Below are 19344 nucleotides of genomic sequence, written 5' to 3' on the forward strand. Positions count from 1 at the left end.
GGCTATTGTGTAAAGCTTCACTTCCCCTGGATTAATTTGAAGCTTGGGAAAGAAAACCAGAAGGTAAGTGAACTAATTTATATGGGATTCTGAAATAATCTTAGACAGGAACTTCAGGTGAAGTCTAAGGGTAATCCTGTCATTCTGAAATACTGTGTATGGGGGACCAGTCATGAGTGTACAAATTTCCCCTGCCCTCCTAGATTACTTAAGGATCACTGAAAGCTGTTTTCATTGAGAAAAGTAGGACACGTGGCAAGGGTGAAAGGGGATCCCCAAAAAATCCGGCTAGCACCATATTAAGCTTCCAGGGAGAAGGTGGTATTGTAACGAGGGGGAAAACATAAATAAGTATTTTCTATCATTTTGCCACTCTGCGTGAAAAAAAACACAACGTCATCTGGGATAGGACAATAATTTGCAGATACTGCTGCTAAATGGACTCTGACTGAACTGATGGAAAGTTCAGGCTTGTCTCCAGGCTAACAAATATTGCACTATTGCTGAAATTGGAGAGATCAGTGGTGAAAGCCAGTGTGGACATGCTCAGAGAAAACCTCTTCCATTTGGCCTTGTATGTCAATCTGGTCAAAGGCTCCTTGCTTTGAATCAAAGTGTTCTGAATCTCAGGTGAACAGCTTATCTCTTTGTATACCACCCAGCCTGTCAGGTGTAGTGATGCTGGGTCCAGGTTCAGGATCTGCGTGATTATGCCAGGCAGAGCTGGTAAGGCGGCTGTGCTGATGTATTCAGATTTGGAGAATCTCAGAACTCTTGGCCCATGCTGAGCCTATCATGAGGATGTGATCAGCATATTGTCTCGGTTTCTTCAGAACCCTTGGTATCAAGGGTATTGGGGAAATGCGTACATTAATCCCAGTGTAGCATTCCCTCTGGTGCAAAGCATCCAACACTTGTTGTGACGGGTTGCAAACATGCACACTTTTGAGAGTCCCCATCTGGAAATGCTTAGCAGGATTGAGTATTTGAGAGGCCACTCACAGTTTTCAGAAAACATCCAGGTAAGCTGGTGGAGAGATATCGAATGCACCATTCCCATAGATGTACAACTTCTTGGCAGAGTGGAGAGAATCTCTCTCACACTTGTCTGTTTACACAGTGCAACAGTGGTGTTGTCTACCAGTACTTGGATTGCTGAGCACTGCAGAAGAGGTAAGAAACCCTTACATGGCCAGGTGTCTGACGTGGAGACCTAAAATTTTTATGTGTAGACAGGCCTGTTGAGGAACCTGAATTTTCAGCTGCCCAAGTTGCACCAGCACAAACCCTGACTAAAGGCATCTTTTACCAGAACCTTTATAAGTAAAGGCATGGAAGAAGGACACCTGAAATGGTTCTATCCATCAGTTTAACAAGGAGAGGATTTCTTGTGGAACTGTGATCACCATATCCATGAGGTGCCTGTTCAGTAAATATACTGATTTCATCCACCCTTGCCACTTCTAATGTGAAGTCTGGTATGCTGTGTAACGTAAGTGCATGCAGTCATATGTCCCATGAGCCTCAAGCACAGCCTCACCAGTGTTCTTGGGTGGGCTTGAAGTTGAATAAGGAAGCCCATTATTGTCCAAAATCTCAATTGCGGAAGATATGCCCTAACTAACCTGCAGTCTAACACTGCCTCTATGAATTCTATGGTCTGAGTTAGAGTCAATATGGATTCTGAGTCCTAGCGAAACAAATAATTTTAGAATTACATGAAGTGAACCAGTCACTTGCTGTGGAGATCTTCCTCGAACTAGCTAGTTATCTAGATAGGGATCTACCTGAATTCTGGCTCCTTAAGATTAGCTGCCACTACAGCCAGAACTTGGGTAAAGACCCAGGGAAGTTGTGGAGTGGCCAAAGGGTAGGACTCTGTATTGGAAGTGTGATGTTCCTACCAGGAATCTCAGGTACTTTCTGTGTACTGGATGTATCAAAATGTGTGTCTTGCAGATCAAGAGCTATGAACCAGTCCCAGGATCAAAAAAATGGATTACAGAAGTCAGGGTCACCATGAGGAATTTGAAATGATGGATGAAGGTGTTGAGACATCAAAGATTGAGGATGGGTCTCCAACTCCATTTCTTCTTTGGGATTAAGTAGAGGTGGGAATAAAACACTCTTGTCCCTGAATTCTAAGGGCACTTCCTCCATTGCTCCCAATTGTAAAAGGGAGTCTCTCTCTTGCTTCAAATGTCTCTCATGAAAGGGCCCCTGAAAAGGGGGAGGACGCTGGAGGAGATTGAAACTGGAATGGATACCCTTGTTTATTAACCCAGGGGCCCACCTATCCAATGTTATCCCAGCTCAAACTTCTTGAAAATAAAACAAGTGGTTACCAAATGGGGGGAGGGGCAAGTTGAATAGAAAGAGTTTTGTGGTGGAACAATCAAGATGTCAATGGCATCAAATTTATTGTGTATTTGGAGCCCCAGACTGGGAGACAGTTGAGAGGGAGGCAGAATCACCTCTGGTGAAATCTCTGCCTCTCCCTTGGAGTCTCCAATGATGGGGATAATATTGGGATGGAGACCACTGCCTGTAGTGAGGCCATGGTCTCTACTGCTCTCTCTTCAGAGAGAAGACAGAGTCCCAAAGAGTGCAAGGTTGCCCTGGAATCTTTCAGGGTATGGAATGCTTCATCTGTGCCACTATTAAACAGATTATTGCACTCAAATGAGAGGTCCTCAATTGCTATCTACCCTCAAGTGGGAGGTTCTCAATTGTTACCTGGACCTCCCTTTGAATTCCAAATGCCTGACCCCATAAAGGATCTCCTCGTGGTAACTGAAGTGGCTATTGTTCTTTCTGCTGTGTCAGACAAATCCGATCACAAACTAAAGTGAAGCTCTGGCAGTCAACTAGCGCTTGGCCATGAGGGATTTCATCTCCTCCTAATGTTTGTTAGATAGTTTATCTACAACACTTAGAGCTTGTCCCAATTAAAAAAAATTGTACTTGAGAGCACTCCTGGCTAATGATCAGCCCTTTTGGCCAAAAAAGTCAAGGTTTCTAGGTTCCTTTCCATAAGGGGTGGATTTGGAAGACCCTGATGTTTTTGTCCTCTCTTGGACAGCTTGCACCACCAGAAAGCCAGGTGCAGGATGCTAGTAAAAGAACTCAAACCACTCGGCATGGAACTTCTACCTTCCATCAAATCTCTTGGAGCTGGATGGTACTGATGTAAGCATATGCCAAATGGACTTGGCAGGTTCAACTAAGCATCATTTGTAGGCATAATTGGTCTTCCAGATATTCAGAAGTTAATGCTTTTGCTCCTGGATAACCTCTAGAGGAATGTCTACTGTTTCTATCATCCTCGTCATTAGCTCTAGAAAGACCTTAAACTGATCCATTAAGGCTGTAGTTGGAGGGTTGATGGCCTCATCCGGGGAAGAAGAGGTGGTGAGTACTCCTGCTCAGCAGAGTGAAGGTCATCCCCCCATTCTCCCTCTAACCTTCTAGTAGCTATGGCTGGATCTGCTGAGAAGTTTGGGGAGAATGAATCTCCTTCCTGGCTGAGAGAGAGATCTGGCCCTCGATACAGAGAAGAATGCTGGTTTCCTGGAATAGGGATTCATATCCCAGGGGTACCAATATGGCCATGACTGATATGGCTATCATGGGGGAGAGGACAAAAGGGGGATACCCACTGGGATGTTCCCAATGCAACCTTGATCATCTTCTAGCTTCTGTAATCGAACTAATCTCTAGAGTCTCACTATGCCACCCATGGGAGTGATGGGCCATCAGAAGGGAAGAATCTCTGCTATATTCTGCTGATGAGGAAGAGCAGGAACAAACCTCCTCTAGGGGACGATCCTATCTGGTGTATCTTATTTAAGACGTTGGTGCCAATGAGACACCTCTGGAAAGACATGGCAAATGAGGAGCTGAGGAGTTAGCAACAATGTCTCAATCTACATTCTAGCAAGGGTGACTCCTACACAAGGCCAATGGAAAAGTCACTCAGTACTGTGAACTGCTTTAGTGCTGATCTGGAGAGCACTGAAGTATCCAGTGCTGTAACGTCAGATGTTGGTGGCTGATACTTCTGCAGTCAGTGAACCACTCTCTGCTGAGACTCAATGTACCAAGCTCAATGCCAAGGTTCTGTACTCAGGGAAACTCCGTCGTTAGATTCTGGAGGAACTGATGCCGCCTTAGTCTACAATATCAATGTACCAGAAGTGACTCAGTTTTATGGCCCTTAAGCGAAGAAGCCCAAAAGAAATGTGGCCTTTGGGTCTCCTGCTTGGCATTGGTGAAGGTAACCTACACATAGTTTCTTCAATGGAGATATGCAAATTCTTGACCCTGGAGTGGCAGACAAACAAGGCATGTGAGAAGCAACAGCATGGGAGCATGGAGTGGAATCATGGCTCAGCAGGGCACTAGCAATAACAAACTGACCTGCCTGCTGTCGCTTCTCTGATCTCCCAGAGCCTGAGCAAGCTTGTATAGGCCTCCCTCGCCTTCTGGGTAAGATTTGAGAAGGAATGGCCCGTGGAACAATGTTCCAAAATGTGTGTCTCATTAATAGACATCGTGATGTCACAAAGGAACAGGTCTTAAACCCTGGTGACTTGGTGTCTGCCATATTCTTAGTACCCCTGTACAGGTGTGCATGTGTTGGGGGCTACCTAGAAGAAAGGAAACATAGCTGGCTAAACTATGAAAAAAGGAATATTGTCTCTTTGATTATTTGTTTAAAGCCACCAGGCAAAAGAAACGTAACTAAACTAGTTAACACAAAACTACATTAAACAATACCATTAATTGTAAACCTAAAGATCTAATTTGCACAGTGCCAGGGATGTGAACACTGCAAAGGGCACTGTATCACAGTCAGAGGTGGTAAGAAGGAAGTGAGTGGTAGTTTAGCCTGTTCCACACCTTTTATACCATAACATTTATTTGGGAAGGGGGAGGAGGGGAGAGGGTGAAGAGAGCATGCTGTAGGTGCCGGTGTGACTCCACTGGACACTGCTAGTTAAAAAGAGTCACGTGCATGTGCACCAACAGTGGAATCTGTATGGACAATCACTCAGGAAAAAAAACCTGTATTCTAATGTGGCTCCTACTAAATTGTGCAAGATCAGCACTGCAAACAACCCTCTTAATTTTTAGAAACATACATTTCAATTATGGCACATAGCAGTTATGCTAGATCAAGAATTAGTTTTTACTGAATGTCTAGCTGGTGTTTCCTTGTTTCCAGATGATGTTTTCCTAAGCAAGTCAAATCCCTAATCTCAGCTGATATTTCTCTCCTCAACTGAATATAAGTTTAGACTCCCAGCTCCTAGATGCAGTTCCCCTCAAAGCCAAAATCACATCTTCACTCATCATTGCTGCTCCTCTTGTTAGCTGCCAATTAAGATAAAGATTTATTACACATAAAAAAGGGGTTTTTCTTAATTAATCTGATAAACATAGTGGCAATATTCTAGAGTCCTATTAACTCCAACTGTATTAGACCACACACGAACCACCTCACTATACTTTCCATATGATGAATTCAATATTCAAGCCCATGTACACTATAGCATACCGGACCTAAATTCTATGTACCTGAGGAAGTCACTCCCATCTGTGGAATAAGCTGCTCATCCCTGCAGTTCTCACGACCTGGAACTAATCTCTGGTATCTTGATGGATGAGGGTTGCCATCAACATCAACCAAAAATGGGGGAGGCATGAGATGTGGAGCCTGCTGTGTCTGTTCATCTAAGACAAAGTTGTTGGCATCCCGGATAAGAGGTCGATAATCACTGTGAAAGAACATCTGATCTGCTATCTGTAACATAAAGCCAATTTTTGATCAATTACAAGCAACTAATTAAAAATAGAAACATTCAAATAAATATGTCTGCAGTAAGTATTCAATGTCTTTTCCTAGCAAGTTAGTGATTTGTAGTGATGGACACTTCTGTAAAAATGAGGTGGTCATAGAACAGGTACTTTACCTCCTTTCCAGAGGAGTATATAATGTGCTAATGTTTTCCCCATCTAATAGTCATTTTTGTACTGTACTGCACTGGGGAATAAACCCTACAGGTACCCTCTAAAAACACAGTTGCTTGGCAGAAATCAGCATAAATTGGGTTAAATAATTTACAAACTCTGCAGTATTGTATATCTGACTACTACAGTTATGTTACTGCATTTTTAGGAGATATGGGGTGAAATGGAAATAAGCAGGAAATCATTTATATCATTTTAGTATTCATATTTTGTTAGCACTATGTGTTAATACACACAACTAAATTTTAAAAATCTTTATCTATTAGAGCAGATACTTCAAAAAGTCTGTTATAAAAGTAATTAAACAAACACTGACTTAAACCATATTAGAGTCAAGTTTTAATGCCAATACAGCATTACTGGGCGCCTGTATAAGAATAAGGAAGTATCTAGGATCACCAAAATTAACCCACCCTAATTAAAATTACATTAATATAACATACAGTACATTTACAGCGTGGTGCACAAACTTTTCCAGCCACGCCCCCCCTTACCATTAACGGAATCTGTCTATACTCCCCCTCCATTGCTAAACAGCCACAGCTTCCTCAGCAGCGGAGCTTGGGCTGAGGCAGAGCTGGGGGCAGAACTGGGGACGGGAGAGGAGCTGGAGCTAGAGGCAGAGCTAGTCTGGAAACAGAGAGGGAACGAGGACAGAGCTGAGCTGGGAGCAGAATGGGGGCTCAGTGGAACTGGGGCTGGGGCGAAGCAGGGTTGGGAGTGGAGTAGGACAAGGGCAGATCTGGCCTGGAAGCAGAACAGAACTGGGAGCTGAATGGAGTTGGGGGAGGAGCAAGGTTGGGAATGGAGCTGTTCTGGGGGCGGAACGCGGCTGGAAGCATGGTGCTCCCTCCCCATGCCCCATGGGAGCTGGCTCAGGCCCTGCCACGTCCCCTCGCCCCAAATGTTCCTCCACACACCCCTAGGGGGATGCCCCCACAGTATGAATTTACAGTATGAATTTGTCTCCAAATAACTTCCGGAGCAAGTGATATAAACAAGGATGAACCATAAATGTGATAATCCAAAAATATCTTTTAAAAAGATCAATTTTAATTAATTAGAATTAATCAAGATCCAGCACAATTATGTCTGAAAGCCAGGGTTAAATTTAGAATGAATTTCATTGTAGTTTATTAATGTCACCTACTTAACAAAGTACTATGCATTTCAATCTATTTTTATTATTAGAGGTATTTCTACTCCTTTTGTTTTAAGCACAGAAACTTGGAGTGACTGCAACTGAACAGGAGATAGAAAGCAGCAGCGAGTTATAGAAACATACCATATTGTATGAGCTGGAAAAGAAAAGAAAGAAAATAAAGGGGAAGAGAATGGAATCTAACAATACAAATATAAAAGCTATACCTTAACATGACTGAAAAGACAAAAAGCTTTAAAATCTGTGAAATAAATTAGAAGTCAATTTTTTTTTCAACAAAAAGCACGCACAAACACTTTTACTTAAACAATGAAAAGGATATTTTGATTTATGCCTTGGACTGTACCTTATCATATTTGCTACTGGAGCCAAAGCCAAAAATCAGAAGGTGCCCGTGAGAGTCTGTACATGCAAAATGCTGGCCATCAGGAGAGCACTTGCAGTCAAAAACTGCCCCATGTCCTTGTCCTTCAATCTGAAATAGATTAAGGCAAAAAACCCCAACAAAAAAACGATAATCAAAAACTAGGGAGACATATCATACTAAATTACAATCTCAACACTTTGATGCTGAAATGCACATAAAACATCCAAAAACAGCATACCGTTAGATGACAGATCCAGTATGTCTTTTACTTTTTAGTCATTTACTTATCAGTGAATTTTGCTGTAGTACTCCTGAAAGATGCCCGATTAATAGCAGTAGAAACTGACCGACTTTAACCACAGAGCAAGCACAGTACAGGAAGAGACAACAAAACCTTCCCTCCTTGATGTCCTGATGATAAATTAAACAAAGAGCTGCGCAGATCAGGGTTTCAGTCGCTACACTGATTCTATCTTCTGCCTGTTAAACTTGTCAATCAGCATAAACTGCAATGGTATTTTTGTGATGTCAACACTTATCCACTAGCATATGCACTGAATAAATCAACCCAAATTTGGCCTGCTTCTAAAATTCCTACCTATATATATATTTTTTTATTTTGGAGGATTTAGATTTGTGTGGTCTTAACTCATTTTTAAAAGGAGAACTGCAAAGATTTTAAAAAAGGAATTTTTACCTGATACTCATTTTCTGTTCTCCAGTTCCATTAAGCCAGAACAAATAGGTTTTTGTTTTTCCCTGAAACCTGTCAATTAAGCAGAGGTGACCAATCACCACGCTGAGTTTTTATGTCTTTAGCACCTCTTCAGATAGTCCCTTTCTACACTCCCCACTCAAGAACTTTTTGCATTGTCTTTTAAAGACACAAAAAAATTCTTTCCTTAACCATGGCAGGCCTGTAAACTTACAAAAAATAATTGAATTCAGTCTACACAATAATAATTTGCACTTCCATAGTACCTTCCAACAGAGGCTATCCATGTGTTTTACAAACATTACTGAATTAAGCCTCAAAATTCCTATAAGGTAGGCACTAATATATCCATATTACCAATGAGGAAGCTGAGGCATAGGGTCACATACATCAGTGGAAAAACCTCTTCTTTACTTCCAATCCCTTTAAATCACTAGCTTATACTCCCTCTCACTACAGAGGTTTCAAAGAAAAGTGAGGCAGGTTTCTGGATTAGTAAAATTGAACACAGAAAACAATGATGTTATTATCTTCTCTGTTTTGGGCATTTTCTATTCCACAATGAAAGGGTTCTTAATAGAAGTATCCCACAGAAAAGACAGAAAATAAAACAGATTAGTCCTTCAAGAGAGACTCCCTAACATCAAATTGGCTGAGGAAGGCAGAATTAATTTAAGTTTAGTGAATGTGTAGATGCAACAAAGCAGTAAGCTTTACTGATGTCTTTTGAGGAGGCTAATATTTTTGTTCAATGAGGAAGTCATGATTCTGGTAAAGTAGGCAGGTAACTTCTGCACAGAAATAAGCCTTGCAGAGTCCTCCTTAAATACAACTCCAGGGTCCCCTTACAGCCTAACATATTTAAGATTTTTTCTTGTTGGAGAAAGGCAATAACTGGGCAGAATTATTTCCTGGCTCTGGTGAAATTCAGAGAAAATCTTAGATTAAGGTTTTCCACTCTAGTAGGAAAGATAGTTTGGATGGATTCTTCTCAAGAAATTCCTACAAAAGTTATAGAACAGAATACAATAGCTGAAGACATTCTTTTCTGCATGTATCACAAAAAGAACACTGATCCTATCTTGTAGATGCTCAGCTTCTCTAGTGATGAGTATGTACCAGTGCTTAGTCTCTAGATGTGGCCAGGTTTGTCTTGAATGAGTTTCCAGGACGGTTTTTGGCAGGCATAATTTATTCAGAATGCGTTACTTACAAGCCTCTCCCTGCCCCCACAAAGAAAATATAATACTCTTCTTTCTGGACTATTGTGACTGACCTGCATCTAAATCAGGTTTGGTGAACTGTGAGTTTGGAGGTTTATAAGAGCCATCACTTAATCTGATTGCACCAATTAAATGCCATTTCCTGGGCCATTTGTATGTTACCACAGTCTTGTTTGTACTGTTTACTAGGATCCTAGCAAAAGCTGAAGTGAAGGAAAGGAGGCAAAGAGATGAAAGAAATGGGGAAGGAAAACATGACTGAAAATAAGCTTTTGCTTGCTAGCCTAGATATTATCTGTAATATTTAGAAAAACTGCAGTTCTTCTCAGAGATTAACAGATCCACAGAAGAGAGACCTCAGGCTGGGATGTGATGTTTTAATGGTAAGATATTCAACCACCATTTTTTTGGGATGTGGCACATCTTCTCAGCTAGTCAGTTTAGTCAATATAAGTTTTTCAAGCGCAGCATTAGCTTTATCTTGAGCCAACTGAGCACTATCACGGCTGCCATTAGGACAGTCTTACTCATCATGATCCCTTGTCTGTTTCTATAAGCAACAAAGGTATGTCTGTCTTTATCCACTTACACAGTTGATTGAGGAGAAACTTCCTGAAACTTAAAACCAGGATAAGTAGGACCATCCTGCTCTGGACTGATGAAAAATACAGTTTCTCTTTGAAACCTTTATCCCCAGTCATTCTGAACTTCAAAACCTGCATCCAAAGTCACAACTGTCCAGTGTGATCCTAGACTGCAGAATCCAGGAAAAATTTAGTTACTGTGCATCTACCACAAAAGTGACCCCAACATGGGGAGGAAAGAAAACCTTGCTTTCTAAAGTCCCAGTATAAATCCAAGTATCCAGATAACAACTGGCATGAGCTCCCATAAAGTTTGATCCACAGGAACCACTTCAGATATGACATAAATAAGAAGCATATAGAATCTCACTGAGATGTTCCAGATGGATTCTGATTTTTTGCAACCTTTCTTCTAAAAAGGACTCGAATCCCTGTGTCTGATAATGGATGATGTGTTGCACATGGGCTCAAAACATTCTTCCCAGAGTTTATCGTCAATGCTACTAGGCAAAGAGGAAAAGATCCAAGTGAACAATTCAGTAGAATAGGTAGTGGATAGACTTCCTATTAAAAGGTATGCCTAATCAACAAAAGGCATTAAATAGGAGTGATGATGCTGGAGAAACTGCAGAATTTATCAGATTACACTGGATATACTAAAGTGCAACATTAAAAGTCTGGGAGTCATGTTGAGAGGATTGTTAAAAGAACAGAGTTTTTGCAAAAAAAGGCAAAGTTGCCTGGTATACCTCCAGTTTGATGGATGATAGATATTCTGGAGATAGATAGAGCAACACAATACTATAAGGGGATGAAAGGATGCATCTGTGCTCTTCACCTCTATTTTCTGTACAGTGATACAGCAGTGTCCAGTTGCTGCTAAAAATAAGGAAAGATTGGAAACCACAACAGATTCCTTGACGGAGAACAAGAGTGAAGAAATTCTCAAGTGCAACTGGCAGCCTCTGCTTGATTGACAATTTCCAGGAAGAAACCCATTTAATTTGAATTAGTGGATGTTAGAGCACTGACGAAGTAGATTCTTCTAAGCAAAATAATGGTCAGACAATTCTTAAATACGTAAATCATCATTTTTAAACAAAGTATTTTTTTTTAATTGGAATTCATCCAGGAGAAAATGACTCAGCAGAACCAGCTTTAGTAGAACCATTTTTATCACATTCCATAAAGGAGAATATCTCCAAGTCAATTCCCAATCTTTTGTTCTGAATGGTGTAACAAGAAAAAGGAAGAGGGAGAAAAAATCCATCCAAAAGCCCTGACTCTGCAAGTGCAGGTAGAACCTAACTCCTGTGTAGAGCCCCACTGACTTCATGGGGGTTTTGTGTGGGAGCAGGGGTCCACCCAGGTAGTTCCAGTTGCACGATCAGGGACAACACCTGCAAACGTAACTGAAAATTTTTCTGAAATGTAAATATCATGCAGAAATCAAGAAGACCAAATTCAAGCATTAAAGTTTTCCATAAGATCCTTAGTTTGGCCACATTTTGTATATTGCCAGTTGCTGTTTATGCTGCTAATTAATGTCTAATATATATCTAATGTGTTCAACCAAGTTCACAAAGTTTTGAGAAAATGTTTGAATTTCTTCACTTTTATGTTTAAATTCTTAACCTTATATAGGGGGGGGGGTGCAAAAATTGTATCTGACTCTAAATATTAAAAAAGGGGAAGAGGAGTCAAGGAGGTGGAGAATGATACAAACGGAAACATAAAACTGCATTAAAATCATCAAACAACCTATGAAAGTAAATGCACATTTCCTCTAGGTGCTGGTGCATGCATTTAGGGGCACTGAACAGAGATATTTAAATTGAGCACTCCTAATTACCTCCATTCAAAATACATGACCAAAGGGACCTCCTATGAGATAGAAAGGACTTTATTAATTTAAAAAACATTTTAAAAAATGTATAAAAAGGCACCGTTAACAATCACACTGTCTGGAATTTTTCCATCCTATTGTTACAATTATAGTACTATAACTTATCATGTATTTTTTCCAGTTTGTTTTCTTTTTGTACACAGTTTCATTTTTTTTCCACTATAGAAACCTCATCATACTTACTCCTGATTATGTGGATTTTTAACAGAACAAAAGGGGAGAGAAATGCCATTAATAAAAACTACACAAAGATTTTAGACCTTCAAAAATTCATTGGGATGCCCAGGGACAGGAGTAGTATCTTCACCACTTATCTCGTTTTTTCTCACACACTGACAAGATATTATATTGACAGTGTCCCTTTGATCATTGGAGTGTGGCTAATGTGACAGTCTAAACCTGTTTTAAATATCAGATACCACCTTCTCAAAGTATTGTATACAATTTCTTCAAATTTTTAAATTCATGTACAAATTTGAGTACAAAAGTTTAGCTTTGTTCACCACTGATTTGATCCATGTACGTCTAGTTGAAGTACAGGTAAATTTAAAATTGACTTTCTATTAGCAAACAAAACTTGTTTCCAGATACTAAATATTTAAACTGTCTTACATACCAATTGTTCATTATTGCAAGATGTATTAAAGTACAACAGATCCCAGCATATTTATTGAAATAATTTTATATTACGTGATATATATATTTTATTTCAAACTAACATTACACACATACCAGCCCATGATTCCATGTTATTGCATTTCCCCTAAAACAGGTTAAGTATGCTCTATTTACTTTGTATAAGAAATACTTTCATGGAGATGGCATTCATCTCTATAATGATGCTTTACATGTGTAAGGTTGTAGAAAAAACTGTATAATATATTTTTATTTTATAAATAGCATGTGAGCACACAAAGGCTATCATAATGATAATGTATATGGGAAATACTGAAGGTTTTGTGTTCACTCTTGACTATTCTAAGTAACATTTTCAAAAATGTGTGCCTAAAGTTAGGCTCCTAAAGCCAGCTTCAGATACTTACATATTTGGCCTGATTTTAAAAAATGCTGCGTACCAGGCAATTACATTGACTTCGGGAGCCCAACACCTTTGAGAATCAGGTGACATGTTTAGTTGCCTAAATATGGATGTAGGAACCAAATTTTGGACACCCACTTTTGAAAATCTTAGCCTGCATTTTGACTTTGATTGTTTGGCCTGGCAACCTTGACATTAATTTAATATCATTTTTGTATGTAATTAGATGTAAAATAGTAATTTGCATTAACATGTTTACAAAAACTAGCAAGCATTCAGCTAATTAAACAGCTGGCTTAAAATGTTTTTCCACACTAACTTTCATATAATGAATATAAATCAAAATTGTAAAGAAAGCTGTATTTATTTAATTCAGCACATCTTTTGAAAGTTCTTGTGGTGATGTGCATTTCTCACCTTCCATAAACTGTCAGCTGTATTTTAAATTAAAATATTTGATTAAAATATTCATTAATTTTTAAAATACATATCACTGAATTACCTGCTGTTGGCACCTATTTTTCTGAAAAGTCAAGCCTTATTGGTTTAAGATGTCAACACAGTTGACAATATTTGCCTGAACTACAGAGAGGAATAAAACAATATGGCAGTTACATATCTAGAATGGGGCAGTTTTCCAGAGAACATTAATATCTGCTTGCCATCCAATCAGTGTTCTCCAGTCTCACTTTAATATGTACTCATTTTATTAAAAACGCCCCTCAAAACAGTGTCAGATCTGTTTTTTGTATTTGCTTCTTCTGGCCTCGGAAAGTATTTTACCACTTTTGAGTCAGGTAACAGAATTTATCCTGGAAAAAGCAAACTAAGAACCAAAAGAATTCATATTTTTTCTTTACTACACCACATTCATAAAAGCTGAAGTCTAGCCTTTTTCAAGGCCGACCATGAAAGAAGATAAATTAAAATATAAGTATCTGCACAACCAAGTTTTATTCTGTCAATTACATAACAAAAATGTAATTATATTTTTTACTCCACAGACATATTCTAACAAATACTACCTCCATCAGCATTTTGGAAAGGAAATAAGTTGGAGTCACTATCACCCTCGAGTCCCCAATGTCACTGCCCTCTTCGCTACACTAGACATTTCCACTGCCTTTACTTTAATCTGAACTTTAGAGGGAACTACTCATTATGCGCCCAGACTCTATTCTCACAGAAGAGTGAAAATGCATGCTGAGGAACCTTTTACCTTTTCCAGAAGAGGGGCCTCCTACTGCAGTAAATCTTTTCTTTACTCTCACATGGTACTTAAGGAATATCCAGATAGCACTACCACAGCAATACAATAACATATGTTTAAACCTTTTATTTGAGTGTCCTAACTTTACCTACTTGAAATGTAGTTACTGTCATTAGAATAGAACTTTAAAAAGGAGATTCAGAATACATTATAAAATACTGCAGTCCTCTCTTGTAAAAGAAGAACAGTGACTGGGGAAAGAGGGTATATTAGCTATCATGTGTGGCTAAACATTGTGTGAATAAACTACTGCCACTTTTTATTTCCTTTAATTTTCTGACTGATTTTCAGTTATGTTTAGGAGTCAAAAATCTTTAATATAGCTGTGTTAGTTTAATTTTACACTTCAGCTAAACAAATATTGCTGCATCAAAAGTTAAAAAGATGCCAGTCCACAATTAGTATTAGCCTCTTTGCAGTATTTGGAAAGATAGGAGAAATGAAGTAATTAAACACTCAGTACTATGCAAAAGCAGCAATAACATTTGTTGATGCCAACAGTGACAACATTAACGGACATATTTCAGCATAGAAAGATTTTCTATTGAAATCTTTATGCTCCTGCAAAGTTGGATTCCTGTCTGAGGAGGTTACAATTTCTGCAGCAACTTCCTTGTTGTAACATTTATAATCACCGAAAGGCAAAAATAAGATGCTCAAAAGCACCACTAGCAAAGGCAACTAAGTTTGTAAATTCTTCAAGTTTAACAGCTCAAATGTAAAGACCTTAAGTTCCTCAGGGCCAAGAGCTCTAGATTTTCTTTTTTCCTCAGAATAAACCAGAAAACTAGAATTGAAAGTTACATTAAAGTAACTTCAATAGCAAATGCAGGCCTTGATCTTGCAATTCAATGCAAAGTACAGAAGAAGCCAATGGGGCTCCATGAGGATGGAGAGGTCTGAGCCAGTATGAAACTCATTTACAGGATCGGGCCCTTATAATACTTAAATGAAAGGAAGAAAACATTAAGATGTACAGAGCAAAATTAACTCAGTCATGTCACAAGCATTTTGTATTTTCTATTTCTTTTCTTTATAAATGAATCTATGAATATATTCATGTTTATGCCATTAAACTTAGACTTAAAAAATACAGGACTGATATTTGTCTTTTGGTATATAGAATCAAACATACAGCATTATTTGATTTATGCAATGTGCCCTATGAAACAATGCTTATTTAAATAATTTTTCCTAAGCCTTACGAGAAATAAATTCAAATTATAAAATACAGAATGTGCAATAGGGCTGAATTTTAATCTTACTGTAAGAAGCATAAATTTAACTTTTCACCATTTATATTTGTGACCTTAGTTACATCAATGTAACTTTTGTAGTTTTGTTTGACTTAATCTGCAACTGCATACATAAGGAATTTACTGTGAGATCTAATGATGATAGATTTGTTTTCTTTTTACCTATCAGACTAGCCATACCCTTAAGTAAGAGGGTTTAACCTCTTTCAGCGTATGCTGAAATATCAAAAGCGTGTCCCTCTTCTTGCTACAACACTAGCTCAGGTTCATCTTCAGGGTTTCATCATAATTGCTCTACTTAGGACATATGCAGTTCGCTGGAAGATTGCCCAAGTAGCGGGCACAATCACTGTTTACTCAAACTATAAACCACAGAAAGTGCTCACAAACAATTTCTTGGATACTTACATATGTATTTTTATAGGCCTTAGAAAATTAAAGAAGTTACTTACTCTACAGAAACTGAGGTTCTTTGAAATATTGTAGTCAGTGTGAATCTTACTATAGGTACACGGGCACCTCACGCATGCAAGATCAGAGTCTTCTGAATCTGTCAGGGCTGCCCATGCACCTTGTGCCTACTCTTGCCCCTCTATGATGACATAAAGGCATGGCAGCTGTGATCCTCTATCAGTTTCCTCACAATTCAAAGCCCTTGGTAGCTAAGGATGCCAAAAAGGAGGAATGAGAGGGTGTGTGGTGGGATCCACACTGATTACAACATGTCAAAGAACTTCAATTACTGGAGGGTAAAAGTTCTTTTTTTCAAGCATGTGTCAGTGCTGATCTCATTTTAGATGACTATCAAGCAGTGTCCATTCTGGAGAGTGGGAAAGAGGAGCATCAGCTATCTGAGCAGAACAGAGATTAAAGTACAACTCCCCCAAACTTGGCATATAAACTCTTTCAAACCAGGTGCCATGTCAAAGGTGTAATGTTTAACTAATGTCAGTGTGTTGGCTCCAGGCTGCAGCTTTACAGAGGCCATTGAGGAATCTGGACACCATCGGATGTGAAAAGACTGAATATGACTCTAGTGGAGCCTAGCTCACTGAAACAGCTGCAAGGTGAACCTTTAGAGAACTAAGAGACAACCCATAATGCTGGATTGCCCATAAGGAGAGCCATTTCCATTTGGAGGAATAGTTAGATCATCCTCGGAGACAGTTTCCTGTTTTGAATGAGGATTTCTTGAATCTGTTGAGAACAATCTCTGACAGTAGCCTTCAGCAATCCACCATTCAAGCTGTTAAGTGCAATGTCTGAGTCTGGCTGCAATATCTGACCATGATACTAAGATATCAAGCCAACCACACCAGGAGTTGGATGGAAGATTGAATGGACAGGTGCAATAGGTCTCAGAATCAGAAATGTCTCAACCAGTAGGGAGCTTTGTCAATGTGGCCTTGTCCCATCTGACTTTGGAGATCACTCCAGGGAGCAGGAGAATCAGAAGAAAGGCATATAGTAGGCCTGGAGACCACTGCAGCAGGAAGGAGTTTGGTAAGGAACTCAGATACACACACATACACACACCCCCACTGGAGCAAAAGTTCAGGAACTTGGTATTGTCCTCTGTAGCAAACAGATCTATTGGAAGAGTCCCCCACTAGCAAAATATCAGCTCCATGACAGATGTCTGCATCAAACAAACAATTTTTCTTTATTTTCAAGGCCCTTCACAGGCTATCCTGAACCCATCTCTCATTCACTATTAAGATATCGAATCCCACATTTGGCCAGTAATGCCAACCTCCAATCGCTCACTTATTAAAAAAAGAACAGGAGTACTTGTGGCACCTTAGAGACTAACAAATTTATTAGAGCATAAGCTTTCGTGGGCTACAGCCCACTTCTTCGGATGCATGTTGCATGTTGCATCCGAAGAAGTGGGCTGTAGCCCACGAAAGCTTATGCTCTAATAAATTTGTTAGTCTCTAAGGTGCCACAAGTACTCCTGTTCTTTTTGCGGATACAGACTAACACGGCTGCTACTCTAAAACCACTTATTAAAGAATCAAACAAGCAGCTTCACACTTTCCCCCATGCTGCCCCTCACATCTGGGGGAAATTCCCCATAAATATCAACAAAACTCATGATCCTCCTTCAAAACCCTCTTTAAAACTCTCCTTTGCCATGAAATCTACTGGTCCACGATCAGGGCTCCTAGGCACTATGGTAATAGTAATTAATAATAAAGGTGGCATAGTGGCCAGTGCCACAAGGCTTTAGCTGGGTTGAGCAGTCCCTCATTTGTAAGAAGAGTGATTTTGCCTGGAACAGCAGTTGTCAAAATATCTAATTGATGAGATTTCTCCGATACTATTGATATTTCCATCTCCGGAATCTCTGAAATTCTCATAAGGAGCTCTTAGAATGACTCATCCAGTGCCGCTGTTGGTGCCAAAGATATTACTTTGCCAGGCAACGACAGTGAGAGGTCTTTTGGTGGCAAAGTAGGATGCTGGTGTTGCTTGGTCCCTAGGTCTGATCTTTATGGTGGTCTTTCCTGTCTGGTGTATATGGTCTGGCCAGCAAAGCTGATATACAAAGGGGTCTGATTCTTCTCAAGTGTGAAGACCAGCTCCTAGTGGCTTGAGATGGCAGACCCCCAGTAAGCCCTGTAGGGGCATGGCAGCTGCCACAGAGATATGGCTGGCTAGCATGATATTGCCAGTCCAATACCATGTGTGTTGAGATGGCGATTGAGTCCTGGAGGAAGAGCCAGCAAGCCTTTCTGTGATATTGATCACGGATCACAGAGAGGCTTCTCTGCTCAAAGATGGGGAGAATGTACTTCAGGTGATGGAGAGCAGAAACAGGCCTCCTATATCGCAGCAATGTGGAATATAGTACCTGGTGCCAGCGACTGCATTAGTACCAGCAACTACCTCAATGCCAATGACAGCCCTCCTCTTTCAGAGGTTTGTCACGTGCTACAGGCGTCGATGTTGCGGGGTGTGGTGCCAGATCCGGGGTCAATGCCTGAAGAGTCTTCTTCAGTGCCACAGGCTGCTCCTACTCACCAGCCTTCGACACCATCTGGTGCTTAGTAGATTTGTCTCCACAGGCTTTGTGTCATCCGTCCTTCTGTAAAGACAGTGAGTTCCATCTAGAGTCTACCTCTGTGTTCAGAGTGGCCCCTCTCAAAGCAGGACTTCAGTACCGGAGGTGTTGGTGTTGGCTAAGGCACTAGTGGGGCATGCTTTAAAGCTAGAGTACTTGTGCTGTTGTCAATGCTAGGTCTTTTCTCAGCACTGTCTTCTCTGTGCTGACCTTTGGGGTTGCTTGCCTACTGGATGGGCCACTGGATTAAGTTGGTTTGTCCGCTCTTGGTGCTCTGGTGCCCATCTCCTCCGGATCTGAGGAGACCTTCACAGATTGCCCCAGGAGGGGAAGCTTCAACCACGCATCACATGACCGACTTGTTCTTGCGATGAAAGAGAGGTGTACTGAACATGTGGGACTCTCCTAAATGGAAGAGAAGAGGCACCTGCTGTGTCCATGTTTCTAAGTAATTAGTCCACCACAGGACCTGTAGGGCTTGAAGCCCACAGGTTTTGAATCTACTGTATTGAGGCAGTCCAGTACTTGGGCTGGAGAATACAGGTGGCTCTGATCATCAGTACTCAATCCAGATGGGTCAAAGATGTTCGTGGTGGTCATATATCAGAAGTGTTCTGAAGAATTTTGAAAAGTTTTGAGAGGTTTTGCTGGAGCTAAAAACTAGTGGTTGGAAGCTTCCCAGATTCCATCGCACTGCCATGAGTAGTAAGAGGGAACTGAGG

At 40.2% G+C, this 19344-nt stretch overlaps 1 protein-coding gene across 3 annotated transcripts in view; it reads right to left on the bottom strand.

Annotated features, from left to right (window-relative positions):
• The window catches only part of PHIP (pleckstrin homology domain interacting protein), a 334334-nt gene that overhangs the window by 139691 nt on the left and 175299 nt on the right, over window positions 1-19344 (bottom strand). For all 3 annotated transcript variants that reach the window (XM_065588082.1, XM_065588081.1, XM_065588080.1), the window contains exons 16-17: window positions 7542-7670; window positions 5581-5806 (exon numbers count right to left, since the gene is read on the bottom strand). In XM_065588082.1, the coding sequence (XP_065444154.1) occupies window positions 5581-5806; window positions 7542-7670 (355 nt within the window). The remainder of the gene's footprint in view (window positions 1-5580; window positions 5807-7541; window positions 7671-19344) is intronic.

This window comes from Chrysemys picta, chromosome 3 (assembly GCF_011386835.1).
Source record: "Chrysemys picta bellii isolate R12L10 chromosome 3, ASM1138683v2, whole genome shotgun sequence".
NCBI classification, from domain to species: domain Eukaryota; kingdom Metazoa; phylum Chordata; order Testudines; family Emydidae; genus Chrysemys; species Chrysemys picta.